Here is a 12,212-nt window from a genome sequence, read left to right as displayed (position 1 = left end):
TTGGCGGTGTTGGATGGACGGTACGGCAAAGTACAGTGCAACGAGAGACTTTATCTGTGTGGGCAACCTTATGTACAGGACCTGTACCATTATTTACTCCAATGCCCGCTATATACAGACCCAAGAGACTGGTTTATAAAACCCCTGCTTACGAATGGAACACACTCGAACAGGGTGGAAAGGGTGAAATGGCTGCTGAGTGATGCTGATGATTTTGTAACTTATAAACTATACACACTGGCAGCTAAGAAGATTAGGAGGAAAGAACTAGACAAAATTGCAGTCAATTGCAAAGGTGATTTGGACATTTAAGTTGGCACATTCTACCTGAGAATCCCCAGCTAGTCTATTACATGCAGCAAACACTTTTTAGGAGACGTGATTGCGATTTATCATATTTGTTATGCCTGATGTTTTATGGTTATTGTTGATTTTTTTATGTTCTTCTTGTGAATGATGCCATGGCCTTTGGCTAGTGCAATAAAGTCTATGAATGAATGAAACACTAAAATTTAACATCAGCAAGTAATATTTAAACAGTTTACACTTATCAATTACAATAAAGAATTGCAGCTGCTGGGTGACTTTGGGCCAGTCACACTTCTGTGAAGTCTCTCAGCCCCACTCACCTCACAGAGTGTTTGTTGTGGGGGAAGAAGGGAAAGGAGAATGTTAGCCACTTTGAGACTCCTGAAGGGGAGTGAAAGGCGGGATATCAAATCCAAACTCCTCCTCCTCCTCCTCCATAATCGATAAAAAGAGCAGCAAATCACAATACATAAAAAACCACAATGCATGTTCTCATTAAAAGAGAGCATGTGTTGCGGTGGGGGCCAGACAAGACACCCCTTGTTGCTAGGCATGTTTGGGATGCTTGGCCCTAGCAGGGATTGGTAGCCTGAGTTGCTGGGGTAATTTTGATGTTGCCAATTTGGGGGTGGGAACAGAGGTTTTTTAAGCAGTGCACACAGCAATCTGCTTTCTCTTTTGCTGTGTGCACCGGATCACCCGCCCTCCCTCCCTTGATTTGGGTCTTATGCGTTGACCTTGCTATGCCTGTCATGGGGTCGCCTGCTGTTGGGGCAGGGGCCTGGTAGAAATTTTGTCCATTTGGCTGATTGGCTGGTGCCATTTTGTTTTTGCCTACTGCGTAGCAAATCGTCACAACTTTGAGGTTGCGGTTAGGCATTGGTTAAAATTGGTTGAAGGAGGAGTAAGGAATGGCTGGGCCTGCCCCTCCAATGCTGCTGCTGCAAGGGAATTCCGTTAAAGGAATTCAGGGGCTTGCCATCCTTTTGTCCAAACCCCTGGAATTGGGTTTGGGCCGCGTAAGCCCCTGGGAGCATGTGGGGAGAAGCTGAGGGCCTGTGTCACAGCTCCAGTTCTCCCCAATATTGTTTCCCCTCACTGACTTTCGCTGGAATCCAGAAGTCAGTTCTGTCCCCAAGGCGGGGGGACAGATAGTCCTAACCAATGCCTAAGCAACCACTCACATCCATGTATGTTAATAAAGTTGTGGCCAAAATTATGCCAAAAAACCTTAAACAAAAATTCTGTGTGTTATGTGAGTTATTGGGGTAGGGGTGTCTTGGGGACCTCAACACGCAAAACATACAAAACAATGTAAAAGGATTAAATTAAATTAATGAATGAATGAATGACAGTTTCAGTATGATACTGTGGGCGAATCAGCTGATATGTCTGCCCTGCTCTGGCCCACAGTGGGAGTGTGGTGAATTGGTAGGCGGAGGTAAAACATGTTCAGTCGTTGGGAAAACTTGCAATGACAGGAACTGTTTCTTTATAATAGCCTTTCGCACCCAGATTGTATTAACAGGGAAATGACAGCTCATCTTTCTCTCTATACATACATACATACATACATACATACATACATGAGCACAGGTGTATAAAGAATGCTACTGTAAGTCTGTATCCTTTTCTGTAGATTTCTGAAGATTTTTATAAAGAAAAAGAATATTTATTCCTACTGCAGGTAGACTATGAACCGTATAGGTATTCTTCACATCATGTCAGAGACGAAAGATGTGTAGCAGCGTATGCAGGTTTTATGGGGCTGGGATTTTCCTCGTGTGAGAATATGTTGTGCTGGATTTGCCAAATAAAGAGAGGTAAGATTACTTTTGATTTACAACTAGTTCATTAAGCAAAGTGAAAGGGCCTTTTTATTATGGTACACACTGAGGTATAGTATGTTCCATTTCAATGAGAAGCAGGAATCTAGTGCATGGAGGCCATTGTGAATTCAGAAGTACTCATTGACACAATGCATAGTTAAACCATGGAACTTGTCCCACTAGAGGTAGTGATGGCAGCAATATTTCTGAATACCAATTGCTACAGAGGGAGAGAGCATTCTTGTGCTCCGATTCAGCTTGCTGGTTTCCTACAGGCGTCTAGGTGGCCACTGTGAGAACAGGAAGCTGTACTAGATGGGCCATTGGACTTAATACAGGAAGCCACTGAAGGCTGCTTCACATTATATTATTATTTGTGCCTCAGAAATGTAAAAATATTGGGGTGTGGCCACAGCACCTGAGGAAATGGCCAACTAGAGAGAGAGTTCTGTAAAGGCACCTGAATCGCCTCCTACTTTTGAGGTTCTGCAACACTAATCCTGCCTCCATGAGCTAGGAAAGGGAGAATTCATATACAGGTGAAAATGAGAGATCTGACCGCCCTATTTTCAGCCCAAAGACCATGTTTCCCCTTCAAGCTGTCAAGAAAATCAGGCTGCATCTAACATAGCACCTTCAACACAAGATGTCCCAAACACTCCTAGGAAAGGAGAAAGCAACATCTGAGATACATTTGTAGTACAGCAACTGAAACTACAAATAAGAATGGTGGAAAGATCTAATAGTTCCTATGGAGACTCAAGCTTAAAGATGGTAACATTAGACTGGGCCCTCTCACAGATACAAGAACTTCAGCAGCAACAGCAGGCACTGCTCATGAAAGGAAGATACAGTGGTACCTCTAGTTGTGGACTTAATCTGTTTCGTGGTGCAGTTTGCACCCTGAAAAGTCCACAACTAGAGCACCTCTTCTGCGCATGAGCGTGGCGTGAGCGAGCACTTCTGCGCATGGGCGGGTGGGTGGCAAACCCGGAAGCAAACACTTCCGGGTTTGCCGCGTTCGTAAGCTGAAATTCCGTAACAAGAGCAGAATGCAACACAAGGTATAACTGTAAAAGTTTTAGCAGAATGAGAAAGCTGAAATACTTGATAAACATAAAGGGGCAGGAAATTAGGGACTTCCTGTGTGCCTTTTTCATGAGGGATTGCTGGAGGATGATCTGATTGAATTCGTTGTTCCATGGTTTAAGTCTGTTCATCCTGGTTTTATCTTAACCACAGATGATTTCGCTTGCCATTGTAGCATCTGGGCGTTGACTTTACTTGCGCCTTTAGGGGGGAAAGGCAGAAGTAGCTTCTATGGGAAATAGTTTTTTTTGCGCCTGCCTCGATGATGCAGTCATATTCTCTTTTGAATCCTCTTATTCCTTCATCTTGGCTTAGCAGTCTTCTTCTGTGATTTCACTCTTTCTACTGTTCAGCTGCTTTTTCGATGAATGCATCCTTGCTAGAAATATGCAGAGCAGCAACCTGGACATCCCCAAGCACATTCCCCAGGCACTATAAGATGGAGCCTTTGCATGCTCTGGAGCAGCATTCCGCCCGAAGGTCTTACAGCAGGCTGTCCTACACGAATCACTTGTTGCCCTAGTTCACAGAATCACCCTAGTTCACAGAATTATAGAATAGTAGGCCCAACCCAGGGATGCTACACCAGCAAGCAAAATAACAGCATTGTACCTACCTGAAAGGTAGATTTACTTGTCCAGTGTAAAGGATCACTGGGGCCACACCCTTGCATGACCTACAACACCTTTTCCCATCTCTGTTTGCACCTCTGTTGGCTTTCAGTTAATGGTTTCTCATAGGAAATAGGTTAATACTATTATGGCCTCCAGTTCTGGACTGTTCATGCTTGGTGAATACGTAAAACTGAAGAGCCAGGAGCAAACTAAATGAAGAGGGGCCAGCCTGTTTCCTGTAAAAGGCTACTCCTGCCTTTGTCCACTAGAGGTACAAGTAAGCCCAACCCAGTGATGCTATACTGGACAAGAAAATCTACTCTTCAGGTAAGTACATGCAGGCAGGGGCGTAGGAAGGGGGTGTGGGGGTGCGTGCCGCCCTGGGTGTCATCCTGAGGGGGGTGACTTTCAGCGCCCCCCTGCCCCAACTCCCAAGCCTACAGTGAGCGGTAAAGCGGCAGCAAAGCAGGCGAAAGCAACAGCAAAGCGTCTGCAAAGCGTCGCAATTCCCCCCTTCCCCCGGCTCGCTGTAGGCTTGGGAGTCACATGGGGGGTTGCGCCCATGATCCTGGCTGGAGGAGGCAGGCAGGCAGGCAGGGGAGAGGACGGGTGTCATCCTTGAAGGGGGGTGACATCCGGCACACGCCCCCGCCCGTGACTCCCAAGCCTACAGCGAGCGACAGCCCCGGCAGCTTGTCAGCGCAGCTCCCCCCTTCCCTCGACTCGTCTCCCAACTTGGGGAGGGGGTGACAAAAAAAAATTCCACCACCGGGTGCCACCTGACCTTGCTACGCCTCTGTATGCAGGGGTTTTTTTCAGCCGGGACTCACTAGAACTCAGTTCCAGCACCTCTCAGGTAGGTGCCATTGTCATTATATAAGAGAAGAAGGGAGATTTTCATGGTGAGTTCCAGCACCTCCTTTTCTAGAAAAATAGTATTGGGTTCATGGTATCATATGTACAGTCATATATACACATTATCACTTTTGAGAAATATTTAGAAAGTACTTATTTATTTTCTGTACTGCCCTTCGATCTGGTATGCAATGTAATGTAACAGCAATATGTGTTTGGTTTTCAGGTGCACAGTTAAAACCGGAACCACGCAGTGATATTGGTATGTTGAGTGATTCCACCTTTGCTTAGGTCACGTGTGTCTCTCTTAAGCAGCACTATAAAAGTGGAGGTGGAGCTGCCTTAACAGCTCTTTCGGGCGGAAAACTTGCTAAAAATGATGTATAGATGGCATTTGACGCCAGTAAAATTAGCTAAAATGTATAGGAAAAAAGAAAGAAAGTGTTGGAAATGTAAAAAGGCAGATGGGGACTATTTCCATATGTGGTGGACCTGTGATAAGGTAAAAAAAAAATTGGGAAGCAATTTATAATGAACTCAAAAAAATATTTAGATATACTTTCCCCAAAAGACCGGAAGCATGTCTATTAGGCTTAATAGGAACAGCAATTAAAATAGAAGATCAAAATTTGTTCATGTATGCTACAGCTGCCGCGAGGACCCTTCTGGCCCAAAGATGGAAAGTACAAGATATACCAACTATACAGGAGTGGCAGGCGAAGTTGACAGAATATGCAGAACTTGCCAAACTGACAGGGAGGATCCCGGACCAGGGAGATCAAAGATACCAAAATAACTGGAGTAAATTTATTGAATATTTAAAGAAGAATTGTAAAGAGGTCAAGACACTAGCAGGATTGATATAATACCTCCAATGTATAATAGTACTAATTTGAGAATGATGTGTGTGATGGAAAGAGGATAAATATACCAGTTGTGGGGAGGGAGGGGCGTCGTGACTCGGCAGAGTCAAAGGGAATGTATGGTGCTATTACAATTTGTTGGAAAAGAATATGTAAGGAAAACAATAAAAATTCACTTGGGAACAGCTCTTTCAGGCTACTGATGGTTCTGTCACAAGCCAAAGATGTGTGTGCTTCCTGGCTTGGGCATCCCAGTTTCTGCCTTCCCTCAGAACAAACAGGTCTTAAGTAAAAAAAATGGGGAAGGGGCTTCCCCAGAGGTTCTCTTCGGCCACTGAGGGTCCTACTATTTGGATTTCAGCTCCGGTCGTCCGAGCTGATAAGCCTCATCTTCTTTTGAGCCCACCCAGCAGAGCATTAAAACAACGCCACAGCGGAAGGATGAGATAATATGGGCTACATTGCTATGCTTTATTACTAAGCTATGCAGAGAGCAAAGAAATATACATGTTCTCTCTATGAGAAGCAGAGAGCAACTGAACAAAGGAAACAACAGAACAAAGGAAACAGGAAACCAGTAACGTCACATCCCGTCTCCCTTTCCCGTGAGAATCCAACAGTATCTGGACTCTGTGGAATGTAAACAGTCCTGTGACTGCAAGCAGCTGCTCAGTGAGGAAACAGAAACTAACACCTACCAGGAGCCAATGGTAGCTGCTTTCTGGCCTGGGCTTGCTCATTCCTCCAAAATGGATTGCATACAACTGGGGAAGCTCAGTGGTACAACTGCTTTGTATGCAAGAGGTCCCAGGCCCTGCTAGAAAATGTGAAGTCATAAGATAGTACCTTTAAAAACATATGCAGTGTCTTTTCTTCAGTTTTGCATACTTGCCTTTCAGCAAATAATTCCATGGTTGTCATTACTGAACCGACCAGCTTTTTTTTTCCATGGAAGATATATTTCCACAGTCCTAGGTGCTTGTTTTATAATTTAATTTGAAAATAAATTATCAGGGTAATCAAACTGTAATAGTTTTAAATGTACCATGGTGTGACAGGGGAATGGAGAGGGAGAAGTTGTTCATTGTGTGCTTCAAAATTGAAATCATATATCTGACAGTCTAAAGTGGGCGAGATCATTGAAGTTGCTTAGCTGCACCGCTGGTTGTGTGAATTAACGTTATTCACACTCTTGTATACCATAAAGGATGGCTAAGAAATATTTTGATATTTAATATTAAATTTAATATTCATTATTAAAATAGTAAAATTGCTTCTTTTTGTAGAATATTTGTTCAGAAGAATTGAAGATGGCTGGATTGAGTACAAGGGCAATGAGTACTATTTCAGTAATGAACAGACATCTCTCGAAAGAGGACGGGAATTCTGCAAGAAACATGGAGGAGATCTTACTGTCATTGAAAGTCGCAGTGAATGGCAATTTGTGTGGAGATATGTAAGAAAAATATGGGGCATATGCTTTCCAATCAAGTATAGCTTGGTTTTAAAAAAAAGGGCACATAAATTATTTGATCAAGGCCATTTTTATGTCTGCTAATCATTTTCCTCTGGATGGTGGCACCAAAAGCTTGGAGAGTTTAGCAGTGCAATTCCATGCATGTCTACTGAAAAGTAAGTCTCATTGTCTTTAATGGGTCTCATTTCCAAGTAAGTGTGTAAAATATTGCAACCTTTGTGGTCATATACTACTATCATAGCATAAGCCAAGGAAATGAGGCTTGCAAATATATACTCTCTCTCTCTCTCTCTCTCTCTCTCTCTCTCTCTCTCTCTCTCTCTCTCTCTCTCTCTCTGTGTGTGTGTGTGTGTGTGTGTGTGTGTGTGTTTCACTCCCCCCCAATAATCATCACATATCCAAAGCATTGTGCTGAAAACACTTTCCATGTAATCAGGGTTCTACGCAGGCATGGATGTAGGAATGTGATTCCTGAATGGACTGGTGGGATTGTGTGGTGTAACACATGGAGTTCCTACTTACTGAACGCAATGTGTTCTGTGGAAATCCTTTGGTAGGCGAGAGTTTGCACAATGAGCCCACGAATTCCATCCATTCCTATGGGAACATTGCAAATGTAGGATTTGTTTGATCTCTTCCCCACCCCCTCTCCAATCACCAAAAGAGAGACAAAGTAAAAAAACTTATTTGTCCAACCTCTCCTGCTCTCTGAATTGTATGATCTCGCTTCCCCTCACCCCTCTCTGATTTCTGCCCCAGAGTATAGCAAGGTCTGGGCATAATTATTTAAGTGCAGATAAGTGAATTTTCGGATAGCAAGCATGCAAATAGCCAGGCCTGCGAGTATTAGACTCTCAAGGCATTGCTGGTGCTGACACTTAGGGCTATCTGTTAATAAGGAAATTAAGATGCAGTGGGGTACAGTTTGTGATTATCATCCTCTTGTTGGATCTCAGCAGAATTTCTATTGCCCATTCCTGTTGGGACGGGCATATTCTGTGGCTATATTGTACTACTTTCTAGCACATTTGTATTCTTTTAAAATCTAGGAATATTTGCTTCGATGTGAATTTTTTTTTGGCGAAGCATGTAATTTTAATGGCCCCAAAGTTAAACATCCCACCCAGAAATAATTTTCTAAGGAACTTGATGGTGCTGATAATAGATAAAATAATGTTTCAGAGAACAGAATGCTCTTCTAAGTGGACAACTGGCCTGGGAAACAATGGGCATGGAAGATTATTAGTGGGATACACTGTAACTGATTTTATACAGTATAGAAATAAAAACATTCAGAAAGCCAGCTAATTACATCAGTTAAAGTATAACATAATAAAAAACTTTCTTTCATGTTTACCCTCATTTTAATTGACATGTTTTAATTTGTTTTAATTGTAAAGCTTTAATTGTGTTTTTAAACAAACACATGTTCATCATTACAAGCTTCCTATGGAATAACTGAATTATATTGCTCTGGAGAATACCTGATTATTTTATTGTTGCATTTACGTTGAATTTACTCCCATTTTTCCTTTGTATGTTTTAGAGCAAGTATTATGGATCTGCTTATTATGAAATTGCTTATTATATTGGTTTAATTCTGGGACTCGATAGAAAGTTCAGGTAAGTGAACAAAAGAAGAAGTGGAAATCAGATTTTTAACAATTGTAAATACTAACTTTATTTTAGATCATAACTAGGTTAGCATTAAAATTTAAGTCTTCTGTATATAAGGATGTTACACCTGCCCACCATTCATCAGTTACTTTTCTGATTGACTCTGCAATCCTGTGGTTCTTTTGATGGTTTCCTATGAGAACATCAGATTTCCTTTCCTGAGAGTGGAGAGGAAGGTCTGAGCTTGGCGGAGACAGCTGGATGTCAATTACATTCTCCATGCCGCCTAAGGAACTTCCATGGCCATTGCCTTGTTGAAATCAATCTCCAATGACTGGAAAGTGAGCATGGCAGTGACTGACCAGGAGAAGTCTTGGATCCAAAAGATCCAAAATCTTCTTAATCTCCAAGCTTGTGTTTGTCAGCATGTGGAAATAATTTAATGGCAAGGGGGATAGAAAATGATGGGGGAGTGCACAAATCCTGCCCCACCTTTAATTCTGCTCTGCCACCACGGGCGCCAACTATAAGGGGCCTTTGGTACCTAAGGAACCAGAAAAAATGGTTCCTGAAAATGGTTCAAAAAGCACCAGAAATCATGGTTGATGCCTTGTATAGCCTTGGGGGTGGCATCCAAGGCCTTCTTGGGCCTCGGACAAAACTTCTGGAGTCCCTAGGAGCTGTTGCGGCACACACAATGTGACTTCATGATGTCACAGCACAACACGATGTCACAATACGTCGCACGCCGCTTGGCACCCATAATCTGGGGCCCAAATCAGCGCCCCTGTCTGCTACAGTGAGCCCAGCAATGCTTGGGATACTGCAGTTCAGCCATTTTCATCATTTTAGTTCAGTTAAAGTGTTAAGTTGTGGGCGAACATATCAGACGACACAGCGATTCTTCCAAAGCAGCTCTTTATTTGTAAGCTGGAACAGAACTAACTGAGGAGCTCAGTCAGCCTGCTTATATAGAGCTCCAGAACAATGTAACTGTTGCCATTTTCTAAAACTATCCAATCACTGAACGTCACTTTTCGATCCTTCATTTGCATAACTATCTACAGTATCCCCCTGCTGGCCCAGGGTGAGAACTTCAGTACATAACATAAAGTACAGTTGCAGTGTGTCCGTAGAGCCCCAGGCTACCTCTTGCTTTAGAGTTTACCTGGTGGATGGGGCCTTTTCTCAAAGAGCTCATGTAATGGTTCTAGGGCTTGCTCGTGCGTAAGTCAGTGCCAACACCTGGCTGGGTTGCCTGAGTGAACCTTTCCTGTCCGGACAGCCACTCACCCGTGGCTGTCTCAATCGCTGGCAGAATCCGTCAGTGGGCGTTTCTTAAACTTCTTCCAGCAAAGAAGCTCTTTGACGCCCAGTCTCCTACTACTCTCCCTGCGCGGAAGCCTTCTGCGTAAGGAGGGCGTAGACAGCAGAGGACCCTTCCTCCCCCCGCTGGTCCCCGGCAAGGAGTCATGTGACTGCCTCGCTGATTCCCCCATCTGCCACCCTTCTCCACTGGAGCTACGCTGATTCCCTTCCCCAGAAGATGGGCTGCCTCTCCCAATCCCGGGACGCTCTCTGAGATCCCTCTGGAGCTTGCTCTCTCCCTCCGGCACTGATGGCAGTTCCCTGACAGCTCAGTAGCACTTTTCATCACTGCTCTGACTTTCCAATTAACAACAACAACAAATATGCATTTCTTACCTGCCTTTCACCAGAAGGTCTCAGGACAACTTGCAATGTACAAATGCAGTCTTAAGATTTACTAGGCTGCCACAACTGCCTTGTCTCTCACAGCTATATTAGCTCTGAGGGTGCTGCTTCCCTCTTTACAAACTTACTGTGCTCTGTTTGCTCCAAGGTTTGGGGAGCACAGCCCTCCTTTTTCCCTGTGGCCAGTGTAGTCTAATGGCTAAACTGTTGAACTATGAGTTTGAGGCCAGAGCTTCAATTCTCACTCAGCCATGAAACTCAGTATGTGACCTTGGACCACCAATGTTTCTCACCGCATGGTGATTAAAATATAATATTACACAAAATAACTGGCAATCTGCTCCCCTGTAATAGCAACTCAATCTTTACAGATAATGATTAGGCATTTTTTGTTAGCAGTATTTTGGATGCTGCCAATAAAAAAATTCTGGCAATGCTGCCAGATACAAAATTCAATTCAACATCTAAATCTTTTCTTAAGCTGATGTTCCATTGGCTAAAACAAACAAACAAACAAACACCCACAAAAACTGAAAACCATTGTCAAAGTATGCAGTGTAAATGAAAGAGAAATTATGCTGTTCTGTTCAATGATTTCATATTGTTTTCTCTAGCTGGTTGGATGGAACTCCAGTAACCTTTGCAATGTGGGCACCCAATGAACCCAACTTTTCAAATGATGAAGAAACCTGTGTCTACATGCATCGTGAATCAGGCAAGTAGAATAAAAGATTACAATTTTTAAAAGGGGGTGCATATACAATCAATAGCGGGGCAACTGATTAATTAAAATAAACTACCACAAACGGAACCCATGTCACATCACAATAACTATTCTGGCCCACTGAAGATGTGGGTGGATGGAATAATATTATTTTGCATTTCTAATTGTCTTCCTTTGAATATCTCATAATATTAAAATGTTTCAGAGGACATTTTGGGTGTGTCCACACTAGGGCACTAAAACATATGTGGATCACTACTTTCATTAATGCATTTGCTCGCCTCAGTTCACACACAGAACAACGTAACACTTGCCAGCATGGTGTGGTGGTTAAGAATGGTGGACTTGTAATCTGGTGAACCGGATTCAATTCCCCACTCCTCTACATGCAGCTGCTGGGTGACCTTGGACTTTTGCTGTGGGGGAGGAAGGGAAAGGAGATTGTTGGCCGCTTTGAGACTCCTTAAGGGGAGTGAAAGGCGGAATATCGAGTCCAAACTCTCCTCCTCCTCCTCTTCTTCTTCTTCTTGCCTACTGCATTAGACCAGTGACCCATATAATCTAGCATCCTGTTAGCACTGTGGCCAACCAGATGCCCATAGAAAGCCTGTAGGCAGGACCTGAGCACAATAGCAGGCTCCCTTCCTGCAGTATCCAGAAATTGGTATTCAGAAGCATATTGCCTCTGACTGTGGATGTAGAACAAGGTCACTGGGGGTTAAGTAAACAGTGACAGCCTTGTCCTCCATTCATTTGTTAAGTTTGTAGTCATCACTGCCTCGTACTGGAGCAAATTCCATGCACTGTGTGAAGAAGTACATTGCTTTGTCTCTCCTGATTATTCCAGCTTTTGGTTTCATTGCGTGTCTATGAGCTCTAGTACTATGGGAGGGACAGGACTTTTCTCTGTGGACTTTCTTCCTGCCATGCATAATATAATGCACTTGTATTGTGTCACCTCTTGCTTGCTTTTTCTTTGAATACCTCCCACCAAATATTGTAATCTTTCCTCTTAGGGAAGTTGCTTCATCCACTTTATTATTTTGGTTGCCCTTTTCTGAGCCTTTTCCAACTCTACAATATCCTTTTTGAAGTAAAGTGATGACAGCAATACACAGTATT

At 43.3% G+C, this 12,212-nt stretch overlaps 1 protein-coding gene across 1 annotated transcript in view; it reads left to right on the top strand.

Moving 5' to 3' along the window:
• The window catches only part of LOC114607780 (macrophage mannose receptor 1-like), a 55,707-nt gene that overhangs the window by 19,332 nt on the left and 24,163 nt on the right, over nucleotides 1-12,212 (top strand). The window contains exons 15-19 of the mRNA XM_077936891.1: nucleotides 1,997-2,132; nucleotides 4,923-4,958; nucleotides 6,846-7,015; nucleotides 8,583-8,659; nucleotides 10,981-11,081. Coding sequence (XP_077793017.1) covers nucleotides 1,997-2,132; nucleotides 4,923-4,958; nucleotides 6,846-7,015; nucleotides 8,583-8,659; nucleotides 10,981-11,081 — 520 coding nt within the window. The remainder of the gene's footprint in view (nucleotides 1-1,996; nucleotides 2,133-4,922; nucleotides 4,959-6,845; nucleotides 7,016-8,582; nucleotides 8,660-10,980; nucleotides 11,082-12,212) is intronic.

The sequence above is a fragment of the Podarcis muralis genome, chromosome 12 (assembly GCF_964188315.1).
Source record: "Podarcis muralis chromosome 12, rPodMur119.hap1.1, whole genome shotgun sequence".
NCBI classification, from domain to species: Eukaryota; Metazoa; Chordata; class Lepidosauria; order Squamata; family Lacertidae; genus Podarcis; species Podarcis muralis.
The sequence above is the reverse complement of the archived record's forward strand: the minus strand, read 5'-3'. Positions and strand labels throughout refer to the sequence as shown.